This window comes from Kryptolebias marmoratus, linkage group LG2 (assembly GCF_001649575.2).
Source record: "Kryptolebias marmoratus isolate JLee-2015 linkage group LG2, ASM164957v2, whole genome shotgun sequence".
Lineage (NCBI taxonomy): Eukaryota > Metazoa > Chordata > Actinopteri > Cyprinodontiformes > Rivulidae > Kryptolebias > Kryptolebias marmoratus.
Window position 1 is genome coordinate 22,302,673 of NC_051431.1, and position 14,907 is coordinate 22,317,579.

At 46.6% G+C, this 14,907-nt stretch overlaps 1 protein-coding gene across 2 annotated transcripts in view; it reads left to right on the forward strand.

The window, feature by feature from the left end:
* Nucleotides 1-13,779, forward strand: part of ssh2a (slingshot protein phosphatase 2a) — a 32,609-nt gene extending 18,830 nt beyond the window's left edge. For both annotated transcript variants that reach the window (XM_017434370.3, XM_017434369.3), the window contains 13 exons: nucleotides 2,556-2,668; nucleotides 3,890-3,954; nucleotides 4,482-4,603; nucleotides 4,930-4,995; nucleotides 5,153-5,218; nucleotides 5,514-5,708; nucleotides 7,760-7,853; nucleotides 8,044-8,172; nucleotides 8,416-8,462; nucleotides 8,948-9,094; nucleotides 9,179-9,379; nucleotides 9,485-10,355; nucleotides 11,632-13,779. In XM_017434370.3, the coding sequence (XP_017289859.1) occupies nucleotides 2,556-2,668; nucleotides 3,890-3,954; nucleotides 4,482-4,603; nucleotides 4,930-4,995; nucleotides 5,153-5,218; nucleotides 5,514-5,708; nucleotides 7,760-7,853; nucleotides 8,044-8,172; nucleotides 8,416-8,462; nucleotides 8,948-9,094; nucleotides 9,179-9,379; nucleotides 9,485-10,355; nucleotides 11,632-13,281 (3,766 nt within the window). In that variant the 3' untranslated portion in view covers nucleotides 13,282-13,779. The remainder of the gene's footprint in view (nucleotides 1-2,555; nucleotides 2,669-3,889; nucleotides 3,955-4,481; nucleotides 4,604-4,929; nucleotides 4,996-5,152; nucleotides 5,219-5,513; nucleotides 5,709-7,759; nucleotides 7,854-8,043; nucleotides 8,173-8,415; nucleotides 8,463-8,947; nucleotides 9,095-9,178; nucleotides 9,380-9,484; nucleotides 10,356-11,631) is intronic.
* The last annotated feature ends 1,128 nt before the right edge of the window (nucleotides 13,780-14,907 follow it).

Here is a 14,907-nt window from a genome sequence, read left to right on the forward strand (position 1 = left end):
GGGGGGGGGGGGGGCGTCGGAAGTCAAAAGTAGGACGAAGCTGTGAGAAATCCTGAAAATAAAAAAACAAGCGACAGAGGGGGGAGAGTGATAGGAAACAGCTGGGTCCAGGGGTGGGCGGGTTATGGGAAATGAGCTGCGGTGGTGTTTTTGCTCTCGCGCGTCTTGTTTTCTCCCGATTCACCCGCGCCCCTCGGTTCAGCGTAACTCAGGAAAGTCTGTTGGGGGAAATTGGCACGAAGCTGCCGACAGACGGGCTTCCTGCCATCCCCTAACCGTCAGGCAGCACCGTGTTTTTTAAGCGAAACGGCTGAACTTGATGAACTACAGTCGGGCTCGGTGGGTGTAGGTTCGTGGAAACCAGCTGCCAAAAGTTCACTCAATATTTTCCGACACGGTGTTTATTATCAAAATAAGGAAATATACCAAATAAGTCAAATGTCTCTGTGGCTATAAAAGATTTGCACAGTTTAGTCATCCTCACCTGCCATTAATGAACTTTTGTGAACTTAATACATGCTCAATTCCTGAGCCCGAGGCTACGAAACCACTTATATATTTCTTTTTTTTTTTTTTTTTTGCAGAACTGGTTGGTTTACCTCATGAATCAGTGTTTCCTCTTGTAACAGCAGGTGTGTGTGTGTTAAGTGCAAACCACACTGAGCAGTGAAGTTAATCTTTCTCACATTTATACTAACACCCTCTGTTAAATATGATTTTAATACTGTAACTCAGTGGTTCTCCAACTTTTCATCCACCTTTTTTAAAAGGAAGAAAAGCTTTCAGCAGCCCTTAGCTAAACAAAACTAAAACCATGGGAAGATAAAAACCTCAATATTTTCTTTACTTTTTAAAGATCTTTAAAAATAATGTCAGCAAAACTAAAATGTGAACTAGTTTTTTTGTGATATTTTTTTGATTCTGCGTAGTGTGCTTTTTCAAAATCAAGAATAGTTAAATAGGAACTACACTTTGCAGCAGCAATAAACACGAACTGCTTCGCCAGCTGCCGTTTGTTCAAAAATAAATAGAAATAAAACTAAATGAGCACACAGCCTTTTCGAACCATAAGAGTAAAGTTCAGTGTGTGCGCAGAAAGCCACCAAATAAAGAACTCCATATTGTCGGCTGCAGTGAGGTTATTTTTCTTTGTAGACCTTTAATAAAGACCAGTCCAGTCTGGGCAAAAATCACAAATAAATGCAGGCATATGGAGGAAATATTGAGCGTCTTTATTCGTGAGCGTTTAGGTGACTTTATCACAATATTTGGGACTTGGTGTCGACCATTGGTGCCGTTTTTATAAGTGATTACTTTCTGCTTCTGGTAGTCATCGACTTCTTTAAAAAGAAAAAAAGGAAAAACTCGAGCAGATAACCGAAGTGGTTGGGGTGTACTGTTTCAACCGTCACTTCCTGTCCGGGTCATGAGCCCGGCTGACGGGTAAGAAGTGGACCCACTCTCGCGCTGCACGGGCTGTCCGATCGCCATGGAAAAGCTGCTTGTGTCACACAAAAACAAGCCGGAGTCGCAACATTTGAAAGTCTACATATTAGTTCCGGAGATTTAAAATAAATAAATAAAAACTTGGAGTGGTTACATGTCGTCCCGACGGTGTCTGCCCCACAGTTCTTGTTTCTGTTTGCTTTACAGTGCAAGAAAGTGCTTTGTCAGAAACGTGTTTAGAGGAAAGATCCATATTAAGCTGATTATCGTGACTGAGGCTGCTCACATATCTCTGCCGAGATACAAGTAGTTTCTGCTGCAGACTCAGCACAGTCTGTGTGTTTTAGTTACTGGGATGGATTTTTCTTTACTCGTTCTGTGAAACCTAAACTTTGATAAGTGCCTTTTTTTTTTTTTTGTTCTCTTCATCTATCAGATTGGTAACACAACACATTATGTCCTAACCTGCTTCAGCAGCTTTAATAGTCTCGTTATTAGACTCCGAGCAGACTTTTCCAACTTGTTTTATGGGATTTCAACACTAACTTCAGTTTTCTTTATGTACGTGAAACGCAACCTGCGTTTATCATACATAAGTTCTTGTTGAGAGTGGTGCGTTGTCCTGCTCTTATCTTTCCTGCGTCTTCCCTCCTGGAGCCCCGGTCTCCTCCCCATCCTCCTCCTGTTCCCTCCCCACTGGCAGCTGTTTCAGTGTGAGTAAGTGTGTGTGATCCAGCTGTGTGGAGGAGCAGGGAACATTGTGTTCCTGACTTCACGCTGGAGCTCGGATCTTGTTTTTGAATGGCTCGCGTTGACAGCTCTGGTTTTGGGAGCGTGCGGGCTGCAGATGAGTTGAATAGAGCATTGTGACCCATGACAACCCCCCTCCTTTCCCCCCTTTATTACTTTTTTTTTTTTCTGGTCCACATCGCGTGCCTGTTTTTTGGGAAGTTGGGGACAACATGTGCAAGGAAGAGATTCCAGAAGTGTTACATTTAATGTGGTTGGATAACTTGGCTGACCCCCACCTCCTTCCCCCCTCTCACACACACACACACACATTTCATTTTCTTATTCACGTCTCACTCTTCCTTTCTCTTCTGTCGCAGCATCAGCGAGAGCTTCCTCACGGTGAAAGGTGCAGCCCTCTTCCTCCCCAGGGGGAAGAGCCCCACGCCGAACTCTGCACCTCGGCTCAGCCAGCGCAGGAACAAGCACACAGGTGAAGACGTGTACCAACACATGTGACTGCTGCACTTCCCTTTAGGCTTTATTAAAAAAATAAAAATAAAATAAAAGATTTGGGAGAATATGACAGAAATTAGAGAAAACTTTGAATGTTTTTAGTTTGACCTGTTGGGAGAGCCGATTAGTTAAAGGGATATTTTGGCCACTACAGCTCCAGTTTCAAAGACTACATAGCACTCCATTCAAGCACTTTACATTACCATCAGCTTTGCATTATATGTTTATTTAAATATAATACAATTCCTAACCATATGGAAGCTCATATAGCACCTGCAGCAGCTAGCTGTAGCACTCCCTGTGCAGCCTGGGGTCAAATCCATCAGGAATTTTGTGATGTTTCTGTCAAAATGACTGTAATTCAAAGTTGACTGCGACACGTAAGGTAAAATAAATAACAGCATTTACACGAGCCACTATGAAGCATTTTGAACTTTTTAAGATGACAAAATCCACCTCAGAAGTGAGTCTGCTCGAACAAGCTGTATTAACTCAGCAATATTATCCAAGCAAATCCATTCGAAACATCTTCACAACATCTTTAAAACATTTTATAGCAGTTTCCCCCAAATCAGAAGCTTGTGAGCCCAAATATTGCCAGTTCAGGGATACAAACTTTGATTATAATCTTATTAAAGACGCTTATTATGACAACACAACTTCAACTACAATGATACTATTTTTAGAAATTTATGATTATTGTCTTTATTCTTTGTAATAATTATGATTAAAAATATATGCCATTAGCAAATTTTCTATATTTCATTTTATTACTGGAGCTCATTTGGGGACCCTTCATGGTTCATGACCCACACTGGTTTAAACCGTTGCATCATTGTTTATTTCTGTAGAAATGATATGAAATTCCTGTCTGATTTTTAAGCTGGCAGTAAGGTACATCAGTCCTGGCCGGGTTCAGACCAGCCTTTAGCTTGTCAGTCCTGTCAGATGTAAACTGAGGTCAATCGAAGAAATATTTCCTGCAGTTGAGATATTTATTGTTCGTAACCACACATCACAATGGCCACGAATCATTTTAAGTTGGAGCTTAACCAAAGCAAAGGAGGCTATTGTGCTTCAGGAAAAAAAAAAAGACACATTATTTGGTGTTTTATGTTTATCTTTGACTAAGACTGTGATTACATTCTAAAAGCCACTGAAACTAAAGGTGCATTTGTGAACCTTGTTGATTGTCCAGGCGACCTCCAGAAACACCTCCAGACCATGTTCACTGTGCTGCGCCCTGAGGACACCATCCGCCTGGTCAGTAACGCTCTCCCCTACACTCACCTGCGCACGCAGACACAGAGGCAGAGGTCAGCTGCGGGGTGGCGATACGATCAGAGCCCGTTCACTCAACTTCCTGGTTTCACTTCTTTGTTGGGAAGCATAAAAGAACTGAAACTTGGCTGAAGTGTAAAAAAAAACCCACTCATCTTTTCTTCACACCTATAACAATACCCTTGGATTAAAAAAAAATAGTACAAGACTCAACAAAGTGGGAGTTGTGGGTATTCTTGTCTTTTCTATTAAATTCAAACGGAATCATTTTCTAAAAGAACAATAAATAGAATGGCCTAAATCTAGAAACACTCGCTCAAAACCCCACAATACAACTCAGAACCTTTTGGTCTATGCCTGCTTTGTGTCCAAAAAAAAAAAAAAAAAGTCCCCAAACAAAAGCCACTATAACCTTTCAGGGAAAGTAATTAGTCCAAAGAACACGCCGTTCCAGTTGTTTCACACTCCGTTCCCCACGTCTCACCTTTTCTTGTTTTGTGCTCCGGCAGGCGGTGCGTCTGGAGAGCGCTTACCCTCAGGTTACCCGCTACATGGTGGTGGTCTCCACCAACGGCAGGCAGGACACGGAGGAAAGCCTTGTGCTCGGCATGGACTTTCTCTCCTCTGATAGGTCAGACCCATGACAACAGCACTCAGCTGCTTTGTAGACAAATAACAGCAGAATGCATCTGTTTTTTGTTTTTTTTTAAACAATGAAATAATACTGATTGCTGTTTTTTTCCTGTGAAAGTCATGTACTAATGTTTACAGTGAGAAATGTGTAGGGACAAAAAAAAAGTCTTGTGCTGAGTCACCGTGGCTTTCGCGGTGAAAGTTGCTCAAACAAAGTGAAATCGACACGATTGTCGGACTCGTTTCTTTTGTCCTTTCGTGCGCCTTGTGCGTTGCTGTCTGTCAAGCTAAGTTCCCCTCGTTTTTATCGATCTTCTCTTGCAGCTGTTGCACCGTGGGGCTGGTTCTACCTCTGTGGAGCGACACGCTGATCCACTTGGATGGAGACGGGTAAGACACCACCCTTCTGCCATACTTCCTCTTACTGCTCCCCCGGGGGGCACCTGACTGACTGATCTCAGACTGGTTCTGTGCGCGCTGCTTTTATCTGAAGCCGTGCCGTTTACCAAATATCCCATCTCTGATCTGCCGCTCTTTATTTCTGCAGGGGCTTCAGTGTGTCGACGGTAAACAGGGTTCACGTCTTCAAGCCTGTGTCTGTCCAGGCCATGTGGTGAGCAACCCCTTCCAGATTTGAAGTGATATATTCGCCGAAATGCCCCTTTTTCACTTTAACCTCCTTTCTTCTTGTTTTGTCATTTTTATTCTGTCAGTCCTGTCTTCATTTTGTCCTCCTTTTCTCCCATCTTACTTCAGCATCCTCTGATTCATCCACACTTTTTTTATTTCTGCATTATCTCCCCACAAAGCTGTAACGACTCCCCTCTTCTCACATGCAGGGTTGAAATATTTGGTATTTGACAGTTTGTGAGACTCATAAGCGAAACCTGTTCCTCTGTAACCGTCAGGTCGGCCCTGCAGTCGCTCCACAAAGCCTGCGAGGTGGCTCGCTGCCATAACTACTACCCAGGCAGCCTGTTCCTGACCTGGGTCAGTTACTACCAGAGCCGGGTCTCGTCCAGCCAGTTCTGTATCAACGAATGGAACGCCATGAAGGATGTCGAGTCCCACCGTGCCAACTCACCCATCCTTTTCACAGACCTGTGAGTAAACACTTATTAACGTTTTTTTTCCGTGGGAAATCACCAGTGTTTCGTTGAAATACTGCTCACAGATTGTCCCGCTTTAAGTAAAACGTATATATATATTCAAGCTTTTCTAGCCATTGTGTTCCTTTTCAAAAGCTGTAGATATATTTCCACTGAGCTTAGTTTAACACAACCACAGCGGGGTGAACTCTGCACCTGACTGGTGCAAATGCTCCTCAGTGGCGCATCAAACGGAGCACATGCTTGGATCACAGATTCAGAGAAAGCTAAAGCGGCTTCACAGCAGCTGCACGTATGCGCGGTCAAAAATAATGCTGTGTGTTCACAGCAGCGTGGCCTGACCTCTCCTAACGCTCTGACAGCGTCGGCATCTCTTCAGAGAAAAAAAAAAAAAAGAAAGAAAGAAAAATCGTCGACTGATCTTCTGGAAATGGGGTCACGCACTGTCTCGATCAGACAAGAGCAAAGGAAAACACGAAGACACGTTTAGCTTTACCGAAATTTGCATCGCCGATTTGTTGTCATATTTGCGAAGAAGAATTAGAAAGTGAAGGAATGACACGGTGCTTCTGGATTTACGTCTTAACTAAGAGCCGGGAAATTCCCCTCAGAGCTGCTCGAGTCACATGGTCGACTGCCTATTTGGAGCGTCTGTCTCAAACACACACACGCACACACACTTATGAAGCGTCTAAAATAGCTGAGGCTTTAACCCTGCTTGATTTACTTTTGGAAAAAATGAAATGCAGACGGACTCAGGAAGGTAGACGAAGACGGGGACGGACAGAAGCAGGTGGCAGGCTGAGAGAATGAGGTGTGTGTGTGTGTGTCGGGGGGGGTTAGAGCTGTCACACACCTGATAGCTCCGAATGGAAAGAATGGAGATGAGTCGGGTTCGAAATAGTTGCTATAAACCTGACAAATAAGAAACCTCTATATTTACCGCCTGCCAAGGTGGTAAAGGTGTGTTTGCCCTTGAGTACACTGATCTTTAAGATTACGTAAAACACTCCACGAGTTCCCGTTGGCTGAGTTCATTTATTTTCCCGTACGGAGCGACTGCCAAGGCTCCACGACCTGCCAGTGTTTTGTTGACACATCACAACTTATTTCCCCGTAAAAGCCCCGAGGCTTGTTTCTGGTGTTCGCTGTATGGGCTTTACTGTTAATGCCTGCAGGCCCCTTATCTATTTGCGGTTCAAGGAAGTGGCTGAAAATTTCCATCCTCCGTGTGCTCATTAGCCCCCACGGCGCGGCGTCACCCACTGCACGTAATTTTTGTTTTTCAGTATTTGTTTTCGTCCTCGATCTGTTTCCATGCCGGGCCGTCAGCCTCTCAGACCGTCTGCGGGCGAGTCGGGGCATGTCGTCAGGTTAAAGTATCACTCGATGTTAGTAACTAAAACTGCATCTGTCGATAAGGGTGGAAAGTCTTTACTTCTTACGGTCAATAAAGTGTTCAGCATTTAGATAAATGCATGTTCAATCACAAACGTTGCATTGAAGTTTGCAGAAATACATCTGAGATCATCACGCTTTTGTTTTGGTTTTTTTTTGGACTTTTGACCCACACTGCGGTGAAGTATTAAACTGCTGAGTAAGTAAATAAACAAGCTTACCAAAATAAGCGAGAACAAAAGGAGAAGCTGAACTGAGTTCCTCTCCAGAGAGGTAATTAAGCCACTTGTTGGTATCATCAGCGTGACATCCAAAGGCTAAATGCGTCTCCCGGCAGAGCGGCTGGAAACAGAGCCAGGCACAGCAACAGGCGTTTTCCTACAAGAGGACTTTGTTTTGGACTGCCAGCGGGTCGCGCGCTCATATTTTCTGTCCCCTCTCCAGCTTCTAAGAAGCACACAAAGTGCCAGTTCTCTTGTGGAACAACCGATCTCATTGAGTTTCTGAAAACGAGTGAATGTGAAGAACGCAGAGGTCTCGATGGTGTGACTGTGAAGGTGGCCCTGCTTGTGTCCAAACTTTTACAGGGAAAAACCAAAACGCTTTTAAAAGGTGTCGTACATAAAGCTGTTGTGCTGTGTGCGCAGGCCCACAGAGAGGGAACGCACAGAACGCCTGATCAAGATGCGCCTCAGGGAGATCATGATGCAGAAAGACCTGGAGAACGTCACCAGCAAGGAGGTGAGGTTCCAGTCACAGCGGCACTTAGCTCTCCTCGTGTCCCGCTTTTAGCATTTCCACTGTTCGGACACGGTTTGTAACGTGCCTCAAAACCTACCATCATTATTAAACACTAAAACTAAATATTGACTCTCACTAACAGTAAAAATGATCGATTTATCAACATATTCTGAATAATTTCCTTTCTCAGATCCGAACGGAGCTGGAGATGCAGATGGCGTGTAACCTGCGGGAGTTCAAAGAGTTCATAGACAACGAGATGATTGTCATCCTGGGACAGATGGACAGTCCCACAGAAATCTTTGACCATGTCTTTTTGGTAAGAATTCAGGAGCTCTGATGAAATTGAATCCAGATTATAGCATTTATTACCACTCCTGCCAAAAAGCAAAAGGCAGACAGTAATGTTTTTGCCCGTGTCTGTTTGTGTGTGTGTGTGCAAGATCCAAATTCATCGTACATTTTTTTCCCCTGTCTTTTCCTGAATTCTGTCTATTCGCACACATCATGGTACTGACTGGGCTTGTGTGTGTTTTTTTTTTTTGTTTTGTTTTTTCTGCAGGGCTCTGAGTGGAACGCCTCCAACCTTGAGGAGCTGCAGAACAGCGGGTAAGAGATCAGTACTTTCAGTGCTCTTAATTAATTCAGCCTCCAAACTGTAATTAGTCAAAAAGCAAACACTGTCAGTCACTGAATTCTGAGAAAACGGCGCTGGCACGCCTTGTGGATTAAACAAGCAAATTCATCCTCGCAATTAGATCTTTAAGAAAGTAAACTCCGCAGACGAGTTCTCTGCAGGGTTTTCATTCGACGCTGCCTCCACAACAGTCACATCCAGAGTAGGGATGTGCATTTTAAGCATAGACACTCTGAATTTGTCCGGTAATTATTTGATTATTCTTCGACTGTTTAATACTCCTAACGAAAGCAGTTCTTCCCGTTGGCCCAGCAAAGACTTGGTGCCACTTTTTAGTGCTTTCAGTGCTGGAACACCCCCCAACCCCTTAGAATAAAATACACATTTATAGAATAAACTGCTTTCTTTTGTAATAAACTCGTTTCAGTAATCCTTCCTCTCCTTGTCTCTGATGCAGAGTGCGCTACATCCTGAATGTGACCAGGGAGATAGACAACTTTTTCCCAGGAATGTTTGAGTACCACAACATCAGAGTTTACGACGAGGAGGCCACCAACCTGCTGGAGTACTGGAACGATACCTACAAGTTCATCACCAAAGCCAAGTAAGCGTCTGCACACTCCAGCAGCCTTTAAGCTCTCCTCTTAAAGTATTTGCTCTAAAGCTCCTTCCTTCTTTCTCTCCTCAGGAAAGCAGGGGTGAAGTGTCTCGTTCACTGCAAGATGGGTGTGAGTCGCTCCGCCTCCACGGTGATCGCCTACGCCATGAAGGAGTACGGCTGGGATCTGGACACCGCCTTCGATTATGTGAAAGAGAGACGTGCCGTCACCAAACCCAACCCGTCCTTCATGAAACAGCTGGAGGAGTATCAGGGAATCCTGCTGGCAAGGTTCGCTCTCGTACACAAACATCCGTACGTTTTTTTTTTTTTTTTTTTACGATGTTTGTCAGCGTTTTGAAACTAACAGAGTCGTTTTCGCGTCTCCCTCTACAGTAAACAAAGGCACAACAAGCTCTGGAGATCTCACTCTGACAGCGACCTCTCAGACCGGCCCGAGTCCATGTGTAAACGTTCGTCTCCCTCTCTGGTCCGCGCCGACTCGCACAACAACAACACCACCTCTTTGCATCACTTCCTGGGCGTGGCCGTGCTGCAGGCGCTTGTTGCCGAACCCGAACGCCCTGCCAAGTCAAACGGCGCGCACGCCCCTGTCTCGCTCCCCGACGGCGTGGGCGAGTCAGAGGTCCAGGGGGAGGTGAGGCCGGACTGCGAAGGCGCCGTTCCACTCGTCCTCCCCAGACCCCGAGCAGCCACCGTCATCCCAGAGGAAAGACTGAACAGTTCGGCGAGCGTGGCTGTCACCGTGCCTGTAGCTCTGCCGCATCCTCCTCCCTCGCTCCTCATCTTACCTCCTACACCTGAATTGCGGCGGGCTCATCGCGGTCCTCCCACACACCTGTCCATTTCAGTGCCTGAATGCAAACCGGAGGAGCTGAATGCGTCCGAGACCTGCAGCTCAGGGGAAATATCCCCTCTCACGCTGGGATCCAGTGACTCAGACTTGCTAAATCAGGCATTTTTAGATTTAACGAGCGACAAGCACGGCGCTCTGCCTCTGGCTCTCGCCGCGGCTTTGAAGGACGACAACAACAACCCCAGCGAGCTGCAGGCAGGCAGTCCGTCGGACAGCCGCGGCGAGGCCGACTGCTCATCCAATCACAGCGCGGACAGCATCGACTTCTTCACCGCCAGGGAGAAGTTCCTGGGCCTGGCGCAGGACAGTCGAGAGCAGAGGACGCCACTATCACCTGAGGGAGAAGCCGAAGACAGCGAGGAAGAGGAGCAGGAGACGAGTCCAGTGAAGGTTTGTTCAGCTGCTTGTCTATTTTGTCTTTGATAAAATAATACAGCTTCATACCTCATAAAAACAAGCAGTAGTTACTGTAAGGCTGCAACTCAGTGTCTTATCATCAGTTCAAGGCGTGGCATTCCTGTAAGGAGTGCAGATCAGCTGCTGCATGTCATGTTCGACTTTTAGACAAAAACATCTGATGATGAAGAATGAGTTGTAGGTCAAACCTTGAGAATAATAGTATTCACAGTCTCTTAAGATATTGTGAGCTCTCACGTAATCTTGTGGGATCTTTTAGCTCTCAGAATATCTATTATTGACTCTGAGTTACTACCACATAATTTCAGCTCAATATCCGCAAATTTGACAAAGTTGTAGCAGGTAACGATGATTAGTCGTCGCTGCCAATCTAAATTGGGTTGCATCAGTTGTAGACGTGCATCCCGTGATTACTTTGAGTTTCAATGATATCTGTCCAGTAGTTCTTGAGATATTTTGCTAACACAGACTAACAGTTAATATGAAGGTTGTAAACACAGATCTTGAGCGATCAGTTGGTTCTCAGAGCAGAAGTTGCGAATGACTTTTAGCTGCTAACGGACTACATCTTTGGCTGACTTGGTCATTTTTGTGTTGTTAAGATTGCTCAGCTGTGGCAGCCATCTTGAATTGGGCTGACTCCAAAAGTTAACCATGTGTACACGTAAAACTCATGTTGTCTTTCTGGGAGTTTTATTAAAATTCATAAACTTGTTCTTGAGATACTTTAACAGACAGGCAGACATTGCCGCCCTTTTGCCTCAGACAGCAGGTGATAATTAATCGGATCTGTCATATTGCTTTGAAAACATGAGGAAAAGAAGTGAGACCTCTCTTTAAAAGTTGGAGCTGTGAGTTAGTGCCGTCTGAAAGAGAACCAGGATTTTATTCCTGAGAATCCACTCATTGCTTAGTCAAAGCAGAGCGAATCTGTTAGTGGTTTTAGATTTTCCTGGCAAATCAGCTCCAGACTGAACCTCAGTCAGCTGAGTCGACCTTGCTGTTATGCATTCAGGATGTTTCTGTTTACTGCCCTTATTTTTCTGTCAGTCACCGTTCAGCTGGTTGTTCAGGTTCAGAGATAATTCATAGCGTGGTTTTACATAAACGCTGTCGTCACTCCGGCTGGAACCGGTCTGAGACAACAGGACTTGTCGTAGTGACACCTGCTGGGACGTGGGAGAACTGTAACAGGAGTAACGCGTGGAGACAGCCCGAGTTCCTAATAAAATCTGTTTTTGTCTTTCAGGCGTCTCTGCAGTCCGACACCTGCGACCGAACCCGTCCCACTCACAACGACAACGGCGTCTCAGTCCGTCACATCGTCATCGAAATTGAAGCCATATCACAGTCATCTTCGTCCCCTCTCACTGCCTCCTCCTCCTCTTCATCGCTCCCGTCGTCCTCCCCCAGCCCTCAGACCGTCCAGTCGGATCATCAGGAGGAGGCAGAGGACTCCAAAGACCCGCCCGGCTCTTCAGCTCCACCTCCGCAGCCTCCGAGCGATTGGGCGGCGGGGTCGGTGCGGCGGGCCACCGAGCAGCTGGAGCTGAAGCTGCGACAGGAGCAGGACGTGGCGGCGTCTCAGCGCTCCCCGCTGCACTCCCCCGGCACCGAGCAGCCTCCCGTCAGACTGACCCAGTGCTCCCAAAGTCCGGACCCCCCGCACACGGCAGAACACGGCATCACTCAGGGAGAGACCGCGGCTGGTTCTGCCGAACCCAAAGACGGAGAGAAGCACACAGGGTCCCAGATGGAGCTTCGGACACTCGATTCCTCGGGCACAGACAACGTCCAAGATCTGTGCTATCCCCAGAACTCACATCTCAGCCAAGCCACTGGTGCTATGCCTAAACGAATGTACACGTCGGATAATGGGGAAGCTGTGACATCATCACTGGTCTCTGCGAATTGGTTAGAAGAATCATCTCTAGATACCTCAGCCCAGTCTCACAGTCAGGGCCAGCCGCCCCGACAAACCCTTCAGAGCCTGGCTGCTTCCCACCAGATGGCTCTGGATGGAGCGACGGTGCAGGAGTCCGATACAGACGAAGGGCCGGACGCCCGTCTCCAGGGCAGGAGACCGGCCCGTGGCCCCGACTGTGACGTCCAGAGCCGTCTGGTCCACAGCAGCCAGGAGCTGGAGCGGATCCAGCACACGCTCAGAGAGCTGCAGGCCTTCCTTCAGGAGGGGGTCCGCCTGGAGGACGCAGACAGACGAGCACAAGAACCGGAGCAGCCTCGGGGGCTGAGAGACACCATGGACACTGAGCCAGGACATTGTAAAGGGTCGAGTTCTGACCAAAACCCTCCGGGCCGCGCACATAGGCAGCAGCTAAGAGACAGACAGGAGGGGAGGGCTCCCTCAGAACCGACGGGGTGGCACCGAACCGTTGAGCTGGAGGCTCGACTGCGGCAGGCGGGCCTCACCCCTCCTTCCCTCATGAAGAGATCGGCCTCCTTGGCTAAACTGGACTGTCTTGAGTTGTCCGCCAACGACCTGAGCGACCTGGACTTGGATCTGGAGCTGGACCTGAAGCCTCAAACCAGGTCCGCAGCATCATCACACTCCCAGAACCCCTCCTCCTCATCCTCCTCCTCCTCCTCCTCTTTGACCCAGTCCCACTCGGACGACACCTGGAAAAAGCAAAAAGTGCTCAACCTGAACAGTTTTTCTGACAAAACAGGTTTATCTCTCAATGGCACATCTTCCTCCTCCTCCTCCTCCTCCTCCACGCAGGAAGAGAAAAGCGAGGGGAGCGGGAGCGACGCAGCAGATGGCCACAGTAGCAGCGCGGCCTCTGCTTCCCGTCAGCAGGGCAGAGGGCACTCATCAAGGCGTTCTCGTAAAGCCTCTGCGGAGAGGAAACAAAGACCTCTGCTCTACAACACCATGTGACCTCAGTGCGGCAGAGAGAAACGGACAGGACCGGAGTCGCGCGGGAAGAGGCCGCGTGAATCTCCCGTGAAAGCTTTTAACGCGAACGACGAGCTTTAGTTTGCATGTAAACCACTGGATGTTCGTTTCAACTGGAGTTCAGGTTTGTGTGTACAGTAATATATGAATGTGCAAACTGAGACTGAAGCAGTGCAATATGCGCACTCCGTTATGTGTGTTATGTGTGTGTGTGTGTGTGTGTGTCCTTTTGTTAGTGTGACCCTCACTCCCTGTTCAGACTTCATCAAACTGTAACCAAGAGGGGCTTTTTCTCAGAACATGCACTTTATTGCTTAGGTGATTTACTATTATTTTTTTTCTTTCATTTGAATGTTTTTTTTTTTTACCCTGGGGAAGATTGTTTTGCACTGTTCTCTGTCGACTTGTCTGTTTTTTTTTGTTGTTGTTTTCAAAGACATGTCTTTACTCAGATTTTTAATTAAACCAGGATAAAGCTTATATGACGTTGTCGTTGTTTTTTTTTTAAATTATTATTATTTTTAAATTTGGTGCTTTAGCAGGAAATAAATGGGCCAAATGAGGAAGAGCTCATTTGTATTATTTAGTGCCTCAGTGCCACCTGCTGGCGTACACTTTATAAACGAGCCTCGATGCACAAAAACGAAAAGGTTAGACCAACCCCTCCCGGTTCTGGTCAGGTCCGTCAAGCGCGTCTCGCCGCGGCTGATAAGGACGGAGCCACCCTGTCGTTCTACAGACGGCAGATATGTCTTTGAACACGTCGCCGGGGGTTGCCATGGAGAAGTGATGGCGCAGCTTATTTCAGGCTGACATTTTACCTCCCGTTTCATCTGGGTAATTAAACTCTGAGATGTAGGCCACGAGACGCGCCGCTGAGACATGAACACACACATCAGTCGGCCTGACATTAAAGGACTTAACCAGCTTTTGAAAAAAAAAAAAAGAAAATCCACAGACAAGTCTGAAATCCAAACTCCCGGCCTCTGTGGAAGTTTTAAACACAGATTAACTAAATCGGGTGGAAATGGATCAAAAAGAAGGTGCTGACCTCTGGATCAAATCTTCTTTAGCTGACGTTTAAAAAAATCACTTTTAATAAAGCGTGTGCCCTGGTATAAATTGTTCCGAACTATGGAAAACTAGATTTTATTTTTCCTTAGCTTTCAGACTCCTCTAAACTGAGTCCACTGAAGTATTCAGACTTGCTGGCTGCTGCCCCATTCAGTGAAAACATCCTCAGGTCTCCCACCCCTTCCTCTACTCTCTCTCTCTCTCCCACACACACACACACACACACTGTTTTATATCTTTGTTTTTTTAAAGTGTGTTCCAACTATTGAGGAGTGACACTGCTCAACCTCTCAAGGAAAGTCTGACTAACCGTGGAATCTTGGATTCAGGAGGAACTTTTGTCCGGACCGGACCGGTCCTTCACTTCTGAGGAGCTCTAATGGAGAGGGTCACAGGAGTTTGACTCTCCGGTCTACATATGTTTTGTGGATCTGGAGAAGGCCATAAAGGGGAAATGAAAAGTGCTTTGAAGCTAGCACAAAGCAAAGGTGCTTGTTTTCTCTGTTGTCTCTCCTTTTAAAAAAATTTACACCA